This window comes from Propithecus coquereli, unplaced genomic scaffold (genome assembly GCF_000956105.1).
Source record: "Propithecus coquereli isolate 6110/MARCELLA unplaced genomic scaffold, Pcoq_1.0 Scaffold25, whole genome shotgun sequence".
In the NCBI taxonomy this organism is placed as follows: domain Eukaryota; kingdom Metazoa; phylum Chordata; class Mammalia; order Primates; family Indriidae; genus Propithecus; species Propithecus coquereli.
In genome coordinates, this window is record NW_012148063.1 from 6162991 (window position 1) to 6178173 (window position 15183).

The following is a 15183-nucleotide window of genomic DNA, read 5'->3' on the forward strand; positions in this document are numbered from 1 at the left end:
AAAATCATGCCTAATGGGAATGGAATTTTCCAGTTGTGTATATATGTCATCAAATTAGAAGGTTTTGAGGAGCCTTCAAATTGCTGGCTTTGATGGGTGTATAATATGCCCATGAGATAACTCAGCTCTGATACTTTATTTAGAGGATAAATTCACTGAGGCTTTGAAAAATCTTAGTAACTGGACGTGAAAGAACGTGTAAGACGGAGGGTGGGGAGGGAGGGGGAGAGCGGTGCGGGACACCGGAGGCGCTGGTTCCCGGCACTGGCAATTCCGGTGCGCTCTGGGCTGCCCCCTCGCCTGCCCTGGGACGCGTGCCACCAGCTCATGGGGCCGATGCAGAGGGAGTGAAGTAAAGAATGTGAGCGAGTATTGAAAACCAGAAAGCCCTGCGAATTTTTAAGCCATTCTGACGTAAGGTGGTGCTGCTGATTTCAAGGTCTGTAATTTCTAGAGAGGTATCGAGAAGTTTCTGAGGGGTGTTGGATGACAGCACGAGTTTGCTTTTCAAATCTGTAAGACAACTTGTTGTATCGCGTGCGGAATTAAGGAGAACTCCCAGGCATAGTTTCTGGCGTTGGGAACCCGAAGACTGTGAGAGGCCAGCGCGTGGGGCTTGGGTGGGGTTGGGGAGTGGCGTGGGGACGTCTGTCCACTGAGGACTCAACACTTCCTGGTGCTCGTGGAGCTCTGTTCAGAGTTTCATACGTGACAGCTGGAGAATGACCAGAGACACCATCATACAAAGACTGTTTTCTCGAGGATGTGCACATTTGAATGTATGTTACTGATTTTATCTTAACAAGCCAGAGCCCTGATCTAGCTCCTAAGCCCCAGGAAGCCCAAAGCCCTCTCCAGCGGGTCTTACTCTGCCTCTTAACACAGACAGGAGCGCTGGGACGGGAGCCCAATCCCAGCTGCCTACTTAAAATTTACTGTTCCGTGTGACAACCCTCCCCAATCCAGAACTGGGAAATTTTGGAATTTCCTTTTGGATCCGAACTGGCCAACTCACTTTTTAAAATTACCTCATTTCTATTCACTTTCTTACATCTTTCAAAAATGGTTTACATTACAAGCAGAATCATCTTTCCCTACCTTCTCCCTCACTTTCTCTAGCAAGGCCTTTTATTTCTTTTCTCCACGGCTTCATAATCATCTTTGTTTCTGACCAGCAGATCTAACTCACGGTGTACCTTGCTTCAAAATGCTTGCATCTGCTGTGTGTGCTCGTCCCTGCTCCTTGAAGCACAAAATTCCCCCAACATTGGAAACCAGAGTTGAAAACAGAAGTTAAACAAACCTAGAAAACATGAGGAAATGGAAATGTATAAAATTGCCCATTTGGGGAGCTTGGGGAGCTGAAGGGAGCTTGGCTGTCTGTTAGTCGAGCTCCATCATTTGAAGCCCAAAGAGACTCAGCAACAAAGCTGGGGTGGGGGAGGGGCACTTTGAGGTTGGCCACATCGCTGTCCAAGGTTATGTTAGATTGTAGCGTAAAGGTCACAGCAATTCCACATTTACTAATTGGTTTTCACATGGCGATGTTTTAGCTTTTTTAAACAAATGGAGCTAAAAGCTGCAGAATGTTAATTTATAAGACATTGGCAAGGACTCAATACTAGAGGAATCCATAGAGATGCTAATAAAACAGTCCTTTTGCATTTAATTTTCCAGCTCAAAGGCGTCTTAGACCTTATCTAATCCAACTTTTTGCATGTGAAGAAATTGAATCCCTGTGCAGAAATGCTGTAATAATACTTTAAAGCCACAGAATTAGTTAATATGATTTCTTGATTTTGTTTCTCTATAAAATTAAGCATATAGAAGAACTCATTTTCAGAAAATGAGCTGAGAAGAGAGAGTAGGGGAAGAAACCTTCTTCCTGATACATTGCTTTGCCCCAGGTAACCCCATCTTAGTCCATTTTCTGTTGCTGTAACTGAATACCTGAGGCTAGGTAATGTATAAAGAAAGGGAATTTATTTCAGGCAGTTCTGGGGGCTGGGAAGTCCGAGGTAGAGGGGCACATCTGGAGAGGGACTTCTTGCTGGTGGGGACTCCAGAGTCCCAGGGCTGTGCAGGGCGTCACAGGGTGAGGGGGCTGAGGGTGCCAGCTCAGGTCTTTCCTTCTCCTCTTTATAAAGCCACCAATGCCCCACCCTCGTGACCTCACCTAACCCTGATCACCTCCCAAAGATCCCACCTCTCAAATACTATGGTGTATTTCCCACCCTCTTAATGCTGTTACAATGGGGATCAAATTTCAGAGGGGACAAACATTTAAACCATAGCACCCCCCAAGCTCCACCATCTCAATAATCAAGTGTGCCAAGCAGCTTTATGAAATCCATATCTCCATGAGAAGTTTTGGCATCTTTGATGTTGACTTTGCTGAGGATGAGGCCACCCTTGACTTGATGGAGGGCAGGCATCTCCAGATGTGGGCTGGGTTCTTTCCACGTGCTGCAGAGGAGGGAACCCTGGACCAGGAGAGGCCCAAGGGGCCGCAGGCATGCAAATGCCAGCCCTGGCATGGTAGGTTCCACTCATGTCCCCACTCCTGCTGACGTGCTGTACCTGGGCCATTCCATCACCTTTCCAGAGCAGAGCCAGGAGAGAAGTGTCGGGTCCTCACCTCTGGCCCCAGAACAGCCACCAGCAGAGAATTGACACTGGAGGCAGGGACAGGTAGGTTCAGGTTCAAATGAACACCTGGCTTCCAGTGCCAGCTCCTCCACCTGCAGTTTTCTTACCTGTAAAATGGGAACACTAACATTGAGCTTATCGGGGTTTGTGAGAATTGAATGACACAGTTCATGTAAGCTCTTAGCATAGTGCCGGGCACACAGCAAGGTCAGGTATAAAGATTGGATGAAGACGGGAGAAGTTGGGGTAAGAAGGTTTTCAGAAATCTCTCCAGTCATCAGACACAGCAGCGAAGCTATTATAGCTGAGACCCTACACAAGATTTAGAACAGTGTGAATTCTTTAGTGTCTAAGGACTTAGTCCTCTGATCCTTTACCTAGTTTAATATTTAAATTTTCCTATTGCATCACTTTATGATTTAATGATCTGGCCATAAAGGCCAGATGCGACATGTACCACTGTGTGTCAACATCCGTCCTTCTAAACAACAGATAAAAAATAGCTCATAGAGCAAAACTTCTCTAATTTTGGAGGTAAAAAGCCCTGGGTTTAAAGAAAAGTAATTTTCCACCTCAAACCTTAGAAACATTTAACTTAATTTAAATGTAATTAACATTTAAATTAGCAGGTTTAAACTTCAGTTGCACATTTCCATCTATTTTCTCACAGAATTCTCAGGCCGCCCAGAACCTGTGAGCTCTGCTGGAAAAGGCAGGACTCAGGCTCGGCCACCCCCGGCCGCAGGACATGATGTTTACCTAACTCTCCATCCCACTCTTGGGGGGTGTGTTAGAGCCCAGCTGCTGGGGGATTTCAAAATCTTAACACTTTTTTAAACATTTAATTCCTTTTTCCAGCAGCCTTTAAACACCACTTTTCCAAATACTTTTTTCCCTCATTATTTCTGTGGATTTTTCTGTCCCTGTTGCATTCTAATAATAATAATTCTCCATTTCTCCTTATCTTTATGGCCTCTTTTTTCACATTCAGTCTCTCTGGGAAGTTAAATCTCCCTCGAATCGGAGAGAGGCGCAGTGGACTCAGCTCGGGGTGGGCGACTTTCCTCGCCCTGCTCACTGGCTTCCTCTTCCGTAAAAGGTGGAGAAGAGCACCTGCCTCTCAGGGCTGTTGCCAACTTAAATGATGCTTCGAACAGGTACTCAGTGACTGGGAGCTTTCTTTAACCATTAGCAATGAATATTGCATTATTATTTAGAGTTTTAGGTTAGCAAAATAGGACCTGGGCTCCTTTTACTAAACTGTGTTCCCACTGCCACTTGAATGGTCCCTTCTGTCCCCACTGAGCATCTGAGTGAAGGCAGGTGACTTGAATGCCACTCTCCGCTGGGGCTCTCACTGGCACCCCCTGGAGCTTTGAAAAAAACCAGCTCTGCCTCCTCCCACCAGGAGCTGCTCCCCACTGTAACAATGGCCCTCAGCTCTTTTAGCCCCAGTCAACATCTTCCAGCCCTCAGCTTTCTTTGACTGTATTCAAAGGTCCCGGACCCCAGCTTTTCCTGTGGATGTCATGCCTGAAATCTTAGGTTTGGACAGTATTTCCGGTGCCTCCACCTGGCAACCAAGAGTGGTAATCACTTGTACACCTACTAAAGGCAATTAAAGACATTTCTTCCTTTACTTAATGCATATTTATTGAACGTCTGCTTTATGCCAGGCACGTAGGTGCCAGGGCTTATAGGATGACTAGAAGTGATCCTCACCTCTAGGTCACCTGGCAGAAAGAGGGACACGATCCACAAATCCTTGCAGGGCAGCACGAGGCTGCCAGAGGCGTGGTCAGGGCGCCCCAGCTAGCTAAGCCAGTCCCTCACAATTTTAGAGAAACTGGTTTTCCAGCCACACCCCCAGCCCACCCCCAGGGTTCCACTGAACAGCCGTCATTTAGGGAATAGCTCCTCATTCTGTGTCAGGGAATGCCCCAGCGATGCTGCAGCATACACACCGCCGACCTGAAAGGAAGAGGCTGAAGCACAAAATATGATTAAAGAGTTCACTTGAGCCAAAGTAGGGGCAGCTGCCCGGAGGACTCAGACCCACATAGCCTGGGCTATGAGCTTCGTCTGGCCTTCGTTATGAGCAGGTTTCTAAAGGCAGAAGAGGGGACAGGGAGTGGGCTGATGCAAAGTTGTTTGTCACGACTCATTGGTTTATGGAAATGGCATTGATCAGTGATTGGCGATGCATCATGACACTGTAGGGTGGGGGTTATAGCGTCTGCACAGCATTATTGGGTTAATTTATAGCTACCTGTGGCAGTAGCAAGCGGTTTCAAGAGATGAATACATGGCTCAAAGTGGGGAGTAGAATGTGATCAGTGCCTCATTTTCATGTCTCTCTAGGCCTGATAATTTAAAAGGACTTGGCGTTCCTCAGATAACAGTTCTTTTCTTTTCTCGAGACCACTCCCTTCTGGAGTAGCCCAGGATCTAAACTTTAGAATCAAGGGATGTATCCACGACCCTGAAATGTTTCCGTAATGAAACTCCCATCACATGCACCCACCCCTGCCACCCCTAGGACACATGACACCCATTCAGCTTTGGCACACAGAAAATACACAAATAATACTGTCGTAATGGCCGTTTGAAGCTTCTCAGATGCGTTCAGTTGGGTCCTGGGAGCTACATCATGTGTCGGTTGCGGCCACTCGCGCTGTCCCCAGCTCGGCTTGTGCCCGGGTCTTGTCCACTCTTCTGCCCCAGGAGCTGAGTTACATGAGCTTCCCTGTTGGAAATCACCCCCAGCAGCTCCTGAGCTTCCTGCTGCTCGTCCCACCCAGGACAGGACACGCCACCACGTGAGGCCTCCACCGTGCGTCCGTGGCCCATGTTCATCCTTGACCCATAAAGGAAGAGTGTCATATGCCACCCACAATGGTGACAGAGCTGACTGATTTAGAAGCTAATTAGTTCTATTAGGAGTTCATCCCTTGGATCTGAGGAATATTTTGGAGTCTGAAAAGTGTCCTCACCAAATAAGATAAATTCTTTGAAGCCGTGGAGTCCTTTGTTGTTCTTATTTCTTCTCAGTGTGCCAGCACGTGATGTGGTGTTGGGTACATGGACAACACTCACAAAAGGCAGTGGTGTGGCATTTAATAGTCAAGAGCTCAGGTTCTGAGAGCACCAGGCCCATCCCAGCTGTGCTACATGTTAACCATGTGACCCTGGGCAACGTACTTACTCATGGAGAGGCTGTTTTGGTAGTATGAGGATGTATTTTGTCAAATGACAAATATTTACCACGCTTAGAGTAGGCTTGGCAGACAAAAACAAGTAAAAAGTAAATGTGATGTCTCAGTCCATTTTGTGCTGCTATAACAGAATACTTGAGACTGAGTGATTTATAAAGAAAAGGAAGTTATTTCTTATAGTTCTGGAGGCTGGAAAGTCCAAGGCCAAGGGGCTGCACTGGTGGGGGCCTTCTTGCTGTGTCATGCGTGGAGGAAGGTGGAGGGCAAGAGAGTGCACTGTGTGAGAGGTGGGGGTGAATCATCCCTTTATCAGGAACACCTCCTGCAATAGTGGCGCTAATCCATTCACCAGGGCGGAGCCCTCATGACCTAATCACCTGGGAAAGGCCCGCCTCTCAACACTGCCACATCGGGCATTAAGTCTCCAACACACAAGCTCTGGGGCACCTCCGGGCCACCGCAGCTGACCTCAGAGGAAGCTGGGGTGGAGCTGATGGGGCTTGGTCATGGATTGGCTGTGGGGGTGACGAAAAGAACGGGGGCAGGATTGATACCCCGGGGTTCTGGCCTGCACAGCTTACCAGAGGGGAGCCTGGAGAGGCAGGTGTTTAGGCAGGAGGACCGGAAGTCCTCTCAGGGCCAAGTCAAGTCTGAGGGCCAGGCAGGCCGTGCAGCAGGAGTCTGTTGCTGGAGGCGGGAGGCGGCAATTTGGCATCATCTGCGTAGAGTTGGCATTTGGGCCTTGGGATAAAAAGAGACTGCCAGTGAGGGGAGAGAGGTCCAGGGAGGAGAGAGGAGGCACAGGCTGGGCACAGCCCGTCACCAGGCGTCGGGCAGAGAGGGAGCACAGGGGTCGGGCACCAGCATGTGGGTGGTGGCGCTGAGACCATGAGACCCTGACGTGTGCTGAGTCCACAGAGGTGCCCGCGGAGCCCTTAGACTCATTCAGCACCGTAAATTCAACAAACACGACGGAGGATGTGAAAAACAGTCAAAGCAGGAATCTCTCAGTAAGCCTACATTTTTAGTGGGATTTCTGCCGGCCAAGAAAGTTTTCGGAAAGACAAGTTTCCAGCTAGAAACGGCTTTCAGCTCAGGGCCGCTGGAAGCCAGGAGTCCACGCCACCCCTACGACGGCGCTGGTCTCCCCACCTCCAGGAGCAGTGGTCTCTCTGCGTCACCTGTGGCCTTCGCTTCTGTGGACCCCCTGCCTCCAGCAGGAAAGCACGGATCGTGGCTTAGCGGTTACTAAAATTTCTAAGCTAAAAGGACAGCGACTGCCTGCCCTGTAGAAAGCACCCGCAGGGGCTGCAAGATCTCTGCGCTTCACGTGGGGCGACGCCTCCCGGGCCCACTTCCTTTGCTGAGAGGCGACTTTCACTTCAGTTAAGAGGCTCAACCCACAGCACACCCTATGGTCAGAATCAGAGACTCCAGCCTCGCCTGTGCCTTTCGTCCCAGCTGCCACTCTCATGCCCTTCCCTGTAGTCGTATACTAAGAAGAAAAGCGGTGTCTCAAAATGACAGGCTCAAAGTCTTAGGAAAATCTGGCTGATTCAGATATTTTTTCTCTTTTTGTACTTCTTCATGTAGACCTCTCATTGTACGGACCGTGTAGATCAGCGACTTGGGGAAATGATTTGTTTTTAATATTTAAAGGCTTTGTTAGAGCCGTTTTAGGTTCACAGCAAAATTGAGAGGAAGGTACAGGGAGTTCCCCTGTATCCCCTTCCTCCCTCCCTGTCAACACCCCACCAGAGGGGGAAATGCCTTACAACTGACGAGCCTGCTTTGACACTTGTAATCGCCCAAAGTCCACGGGTGACATTAGGGTCCACTCTTGGCGTTGTGCATTCTCTGGCTGTGGGCTAATGTGTAATGACATGTGTCTGTCATTATAGTGTCGTCAGACAGCACTTCACTGCCCTGAGAATTCTCTGCGCTCCACCCGTTCACCCCTCCCTCCCCCAGCCGCAGTGAAGGGACTAGATCTTGCAGCTCTGTGGCGTTGGCGGCACGTGTTAACATGTAGCTCACATGGGCACACCATGGCAATTGCTTTTGTTGAGCATGTTATAGGCCATCAGGTTGTCACCAGGCCAGTGAGCTCTCAAATGGCTCCTCGTGTCCTCTGCTCAGATTGGCTGCTTCTCGCTAATACCACTTGCAGGCAACAGTGATTCTCGTGCCGTTCCTCTGCCGCCACCACCATCCAGGTGTCCCTGTGCCCTTTCAATAAACGAGCTTGCATTTGGCATAAACCGTGACATGAGTGATTTGTGATATGTGACCAGAAAGTCATGACACTGACTACTTTGCCTAACTGTATAATGTTTTACGTATATAGTTACACCTCATATTGCCCTCCCTGTGTGTCTTTTAAGCACATGTAGATAGATAAATGTGAAAATGGGGTAGAAGCTAAGCTTGGAAAAGAGCCGGAGTGCAAAGCTAAGTCGTATGCCCCATACTGTCCTGCCCAGCGGCGGGCGGGCAGTCTGGTGCGAGTGGGGGTGTTAGGACAGTGTTCTGAATCGAAGGTCAGCTGAGTGGGAAAGAGAAGCACTTTGTCATTACATGCAAGCACATGCATTACATACGTTACATTACATGCAAATCATGAATGCCTCACAAACTTCATGTGAAAGTCCCTGGGTTTGCACTCAGGGTACCATGGCGTGCAGTGTAATATGGCCCATACCCAACGCGATGTCAGATTAGAAAGTGCCTGAGGCAGCATGTGCAGTGGGACATGGGAAGACAGGGACAGCTCCGAAAGACCTGGCCTCAAGTTCTAGTTCCATTGCTTCTGAGCTGTACAGCCCCGTGCAAGAAGCCTCGCATTTCTCTAAGCCTCAGTTTGCTCATCTGTAAAATAGGGCAACACCATCATTCTCCTTATGAAATGTTTTGAGGCCAAATGTATTAATGCATGTGATTAATATCTGTTAAACAGTTGTAACTGAGATGGGAGAACAAAATATTGTCCCTCTGTCCTGTCTGGGGCCCTTGTGACCTCTATGACCACTTACTGTGCAAGACTGGTCACCCAATACCACATCCAGCCCAGCCCAGGCCACCACCATCAGATGGTGTCAGTATCATTTTAATGGAAGATTGTTCAGTGAATGCAAGAAAGTTTCTTTTACAAAAGAAGAGAATCTTTTAAAGCAAATTTCTGTAAGTTGCCATTTGAGAACAATGCATATACTTTGTGTTTTCGAAACAGCTAACTTTTGTAGAAAGAATAATTGTGTTCTTGAAATGTCTTGATGTTAAGCATTTCTCTGCGTGGTTAATTTGGAAATATGTAGTATGATACTGTTTTGTTATATTTTCCGAGTTTTGGGTGGGAGGGGAGAGGCTTCCTCAGGTAAAAAGACATTATATTAATTGATTTTCACTTTTTTTTTTTCTGCCTCTCATTTCAGAACGGTTTGATCACCACTGTCCCTGGGTAGGCAACTGTGTGGGGAAAAGAAACTACAGATTTTTTTATATGTTTATTTTATCTCTGTCTTTTCTGACAGTCTTTATATTTGCATTCGTTATCACCCACGTCATTCTTCGTAAGTATGCTGGCGAAATCAGATTACGTATGTGACCATTTGCCTGACTGGTTTTCTGATTTAATTTTGATTTAATATTTTGGTCATTTCGGGCTCGCTCTTTCCCCTTCTTTCTCCCTGTCCCCTCCTCACTTCCTGCTGGCCCTTGTCATCTCCATTCCCTTCCTCCCTCCCTCTTTCCTCCTCCCCACCTCCCCCCACAGCACTCCCCAGGGCCACGTTTTCACCCTATGGGACTTTTTTCCTTGACACTCATCCCTATCCCAGCCTCAGTGACTTCACTTTCGCTCCTGCCACGGGGTCCCCTGGAAGGTTCATCCCCACATTTTGCACAAAGGACAACGTGCCACAATGGTACCATGGAACAACAGAGCTTTTATCTTAACATGCTACCTACTTATGCAGGAACAGTCACCCTTCCTGGGAAAAACGTCTGGGGAGAGACACGGGTTTTCTTGCGCACAGACCTGTATGTGTGAAAAACTTATGTTTGACGAGGTGTTTAATTATCTGCTACAACATAAGTAAATGACCCCTGGCATGTCAAGGAAGCAACTTTATTTAAAATTAGATGTGGATGTAAATGATTTTAATGCATATTTGCCTAAGCAAATGGCATGTTTTTCATTCCCCATTCTCAGGGTCATAACTTTGAATTTCTTTTGTCTCCTGGTCATTCACTTTCCTACAATAGGGAGTGATGAGAAGGAAGTTAATTTGTTTTGAACTGTAAATTTAAGCCTTTAAACTTCCATTACGGTGCCATTAGCGACATTAAAGACCAGCCTTGCCTCTTGCCCACATTCCAGAAGTATAACCGCCCATTAGCAAGTACATAGCCTCTTTCTGGAATGTTTCCAGAAGTATCTGAGCAGATGCCTCAATTTCTTCCCATGCAGCAGAGCTGGAAACACAAACGGGTGTTCTCAGGCTCATGTGTGTGCGCGTTTCCTCCCCTTCTCTTTTGGTGGGGTTCATGCTGGGTGGTATGGAATGTTTCGCATTGGCTCTTTTTGAATATTAATCAAATTTGGACAGTAAATAGACTATCCCAAATTTTCATAGGTATTTTAAATCCTAGTTCCCATTCTTTCTGACTATAATCTTTTATCCAAATGTGACACAAATTTGTAATACATGCTTGAGAGCCATAACTTGGTGGGGGCTTGCAAGAAGACAGTGATCATCCATCAGAGCCTTCTCCACACTGGCTGGGGTCACGCAGATGGTGGCTCTGCAGAGGCACCTCGCTCTCTTTTCAGAGTCCCACAAGGGCGAAAACGTGGCCAGGGTCCTATCTGTGCATTAATAGACGAAAGAAGCAGAGAGAAAGCCTAGCATTAGGTTATTTTCAAAGAAGCGACTGTTGACACAACTAGAGAAAAAATAAGTACCGATACTCCAGCATGCATCTGACACTAAGAAGTAGTGTTCATACATGACATTTTGTGTCATCTTTAACAACGTCAGCGTGCTTTCATGTGTGTTATCTCATTGGACTTACAGCCTTGCCCCTGCATTGTAGATACCAGGGGGTAGTTTTCACTGCTCAGTGCTGTACTGCTCACAGACTCACACACACACACAGACACAGTCATGCTTACACAATCACACACTCTCACATTCACACAGTCACACACACTCTCACACACATGCACACACACACAGTGAAGTCTGCCACCTGCCACCACGGTTGGATTGTGATGCACGTGGCTCTTTCACCTTCTCTAAAGTTTCACTCACCCCAACTCCACCACTCTGGAGTTTACTGTAGTTTATGCTTAAATACTGTTAACCTAATCTTGTACAAAAAGAAAGTATTAAGAATTTACCTGCCTGCAAGTTATCTGAGCATTTTGGGCAAAATGAATGAAGCTTGTCCTTCCTCTCTCTGCACCCCCTACACCCAACAACCCCATGGGCCCCCATCTCACTGGGCATGTGATGCTCTGGGGAAGGCCACGGGGTTTCCATGGCTGCTGTCACCACCCCCAAGACTGACATAGGCCAAAGGCAGAGCTGGCACCTGGGGCCTCTCTGCCAGGTGGTGAGCTCGCAGGGGGATGGTGGGAGAGCGCTGTGGTCCCCGAGATTCCTGGGCAGGCGAAGTCTGCATTTCCTGGTAGAGGAGGGAGGCAGGCCACACAACTGGGGTTCAGTAGAGAAAGAATAAATCCTTTTGCTCCCCTCATTTTGCCTCCGGGCTGTGCTTGTCCCATGACCTGCGGCGTGTGCCCTGCTGGCCTAGCGGAGATGGCGGAAGGAGCCTTAAGCACCTGTCTCTCCTTGTCAGCTCTCGACGAAGTTTCTCTCCCATCCCTTCCTGCCAATTGTGTCCCACCTCACGGCACCTGGGCAGGGGCACAGAGGAAATGGGACGTCGGGAAGAATAGGAATCCACCCCCTCTTCACCTTCCCATGGTGGACACACGGGGACACGGTGGCCAGTCACACCCTGCAGCTAATTGCCACGGTGCCGCCAAGCCAGTGTTCAGAGACACCATGGGGACGGGACGCTGGAGCGCCAGCTATGATAACTGTCCTCCCCATTCATTTCACTGCCACACGAAGGCTGGATCATGTCCCCTGGAGCACAGTGACTTCATACAGCACAGAGGGACCCAGCATCTTTGCCCCAGAATGGGGTCCTGAAGACTTCCTCTGTCTAGGCTTTTATTTTCAAAAGTATGATGTCGATGCTTTTTGTCAGATGCCTCTCTACTCAAGCCCCTAGAGAAATGTTTTCTTGCACAGACAGCTCATATTAAAATGTCTTAAACCCAAAGGAAGTCAGTAACAAACTTCAGCTTTATGACTCTGTTTACTCTGGGTGCAGAGGAAGAAGTCTTTTATATGTAGCCTAGTTTATAGAACTTCCAGGGTCAAAAGTTAACAAATTTCAGAAAAACAGAAGAGAAAAAATAGCATACAGTATTCTGTTTTCTTATTAAAATAAGGAAAACAAAGGAGTAATCAGAACTATAATTTATGGGAAAGTATGCAGACATCCATCTGCTTTTATTGAAAAAATATCCTGCAGATGTGGGGCCTAATTATGAGTCTGCCGTTTTCTTGCTGGAAAACTTTAGTGAAATCTCAGTCTCATCAGTAAACTGAGTGTCACAGCACTTACGAAATGTAATTATTTAATTGATCTGTAGGCACCTATTATTTTCATGTAGATGAGTGAGCTTTGAGCATGAAGGCTGTTTATATGCAGGGGTGAGTGTCTGAATACTAAATTTTGGTTTCGTTCCCACAGGTTCACAGCAAACAGGATTCCTAAATGCACTTAAGGACAGCCCTGCGAGATATCCTTTCTGGTGGTCCTGTTTTCAAGTGCCAACGTGTCGAGTACCCAGCTCACCTTCTATTACTCTCACCTCCTCATCCGTTCCCTTGGCCTCTCTTCTCATGAATCTTACTCTTTTCCGCTCTGTAAAGCATCCAGCGAACGCCCTCCTATACGCTCGCATGAGCAGTAGCGTCTGAATACTTGAGTCTCTAGGTGACTCAGCCGTGTCTAAATGGAAGCGCTCCTTAGCTAGGAAGCCAGGTATGAGTCCTCGCCCAGCCCAGAAACCAGCATGGATCGTGTTTGATCAGGTTGGTTTGGGGAGAAGTAGGGCTGCGAGCTCCAGCTGAGCTCACTTTGACCGGCAGGTGGTCCATACGGAGCGTTGATGGGCGCCCGTGTGCGGGGCCACATCCCGGCGTGCAGTCACCAGGTGAGAGTCCTCAGCCCGTCTGAACAGCCTCCGTCTGGAGTTGCAGTTCAGCGTTCCTTCGGCAAGTATGGGTAACCTGCTTTACTGCCAGGAACAGAACACCGTTTTTATCATCCCGAATGGATTAAAGACGGTCAATCTCAAGTCATTTGGATTAATGAGGATGATTTGCCGTCCTCCCAAACAGTATATATGGGCCTGTATCATAGCATTTTAAATCGGGAAAGAAAAATGTTTACCCATTAAGTGCTGGAATGGGCTCCCCCTCCCTCCCTGGGCCCCCAGGTTTCACACTGGTGTGGAGTCCGTCAGTGGGACCCACTGACCTGTCTCTTCTAGGACCCAGTTCTCTTTCTTCGTCATATAACCAGGTGGACTGGACTCAAACTCCCCACTACTGTCAGGAGTAACTTTCATCTTGTGGTAGAGAGTTCTTAAAGAACAACGAACTTTAATATGATGTACATATCATGCATTTCTTAAAGTAAACCAGCCCATATCCTAAGAACAACTGGCTTGTGTGTATGGGGGGTGGTACTTAGAAAGATCTAAGAACAATGTCGTCCTATGTACATATATTTACATCACAGACAGTATCTCTTTTCTGGCACCGCTGTGTTTATGGGCAGCATAGGATGTTGGTTCCAGGTCCAGATTCTATAGCCAACTAATATCTTTTTAATTCAAATCTGTACTGTGGAAGGGCCTGGGACATATGGAAGATGTACAAAGGGGACTTGGAGAATAAATTCGACAGGTATGTCTTGTCTTCTGCTAATAACATGGGAAGCTAGAGTTGGCTAGAAGTTGGCTGGAAGGAAAGGTGGCCGAGGCAATGAAATCTGCAACACCTGTGCTCTAAGAACAGGTCCAGTGAGCAATGTCCTTCTCCCTCCCTCTCCCCACCCCTACCAGACAGGACATGCACCACTGCCACCTCTCTTCGCCCTCCTGTTTTCAGGGAGTGTTGTTTCAGCGTATCTCATAGCCAAGCCTTGCCTCCTTCCCGAAGAAAAAGGCTTGTCTAAGTCTTTCAGGGAATCGGTTGCATCATGAAAACATGCTGGTCATATTAAGTTTTATAAATGCGCCTCAGAACTGGAACTGGGGTCTGAGCCACCAGCTGGAACAAAGCCTAAAGGACGTGGCAGCCTCAGCCACCTCCTCCCCTGCCCTGGCAGCTGTGCCTCCCCGAGACCGCGTGCAGGATGCCCGGCCAGCATTTCAGACACAGATACCCAGGACAGGCCGCTGCCTCCCTGCTGAGGAAGGCTGACCTCGAAGCCTGGGTCATTTCAGTTGTCTCTTGTCCCAGCCCTCGGGGATCTACTGCTCTGTGTGTCTCCTGGGCGCCACCTTTCGGGGGAGCACGGAGGAGCTATGTGTAGTGGCTTTGTTGCTGAGTCTTCATCACACCTCCAGACAGACCTCCCAGCTCTTGGATCTTATCCCATCATAATCCCGGCAGGACTCTCAAGGAAGGACTGGGGTAAAAGTCTTCTAATACCTGCTCCCCTGCAATGAATTATGAGGTCCCAGGCCATTTTTAAACACTTTTGCATCTCAGTTTTTTGACCCGCAATAGTAAACCACTTTCTACTGGACAATGATAAACTGAAGACGTCGGTCATTCAGAATACGTGTGAGAGACTCAACTCCAAACACAGCTTCCAGGCGTGGCCAGAGGATTTCAGAGAGGCTGCTCTTTGTGGCAATGTATGTGATGGGTAGGCTCTGCCAGAACCTTCTTTCAGAACACACGTGTCTGCTGGTTGTCCTGGTTGGCTGTGCCCACAGTCTGCAGAATTGAAAGCACTGTGTTTCCACGAGGGTCTGGACCAAGGGTGCGGATGGGAAGAGCGAGCGGCAACGGAGGACTGCGCCGGGACACCAGCAGCAGGGAGTGTGGCAAGGGGAGGAACAAGGAGAGATGCTCTAATTTATCAGTCCAAGGCAAACTTTTCCCCCTAAAAATCATTCCCAGGTAAAAAGTTTTCCGTATGGCCCAGTTTTTGAAAACTC

At 48.0% G+C, this 15183-nt stretch overlaps 1 protein-coding gene across 1 annotated transcript in view; it reads left to right on the plus strand.

Moving 5' to 3' along the window:
• Window positions 1-15183, plus strand: part of ZDHHC14 (zinc finger, DHHC-type containing 14) — a 251495-nt gene that overhangs the window by 207888 nt on the left and 28424 nt on the right. Inside the window, exons 4-5 of the mRNA XM_012646807.1 lie at window positions 9296-9433; window positions 12696-12744. Coding sequence (XP_012502261.1) covers window positions 9296-9433; window positions 12696-12744 — 187 coding nt within the window. The remainder of the gene's footprint in view (window positions 1-9295; window positions 9434-12695; window positions 12745-15183) is intronic.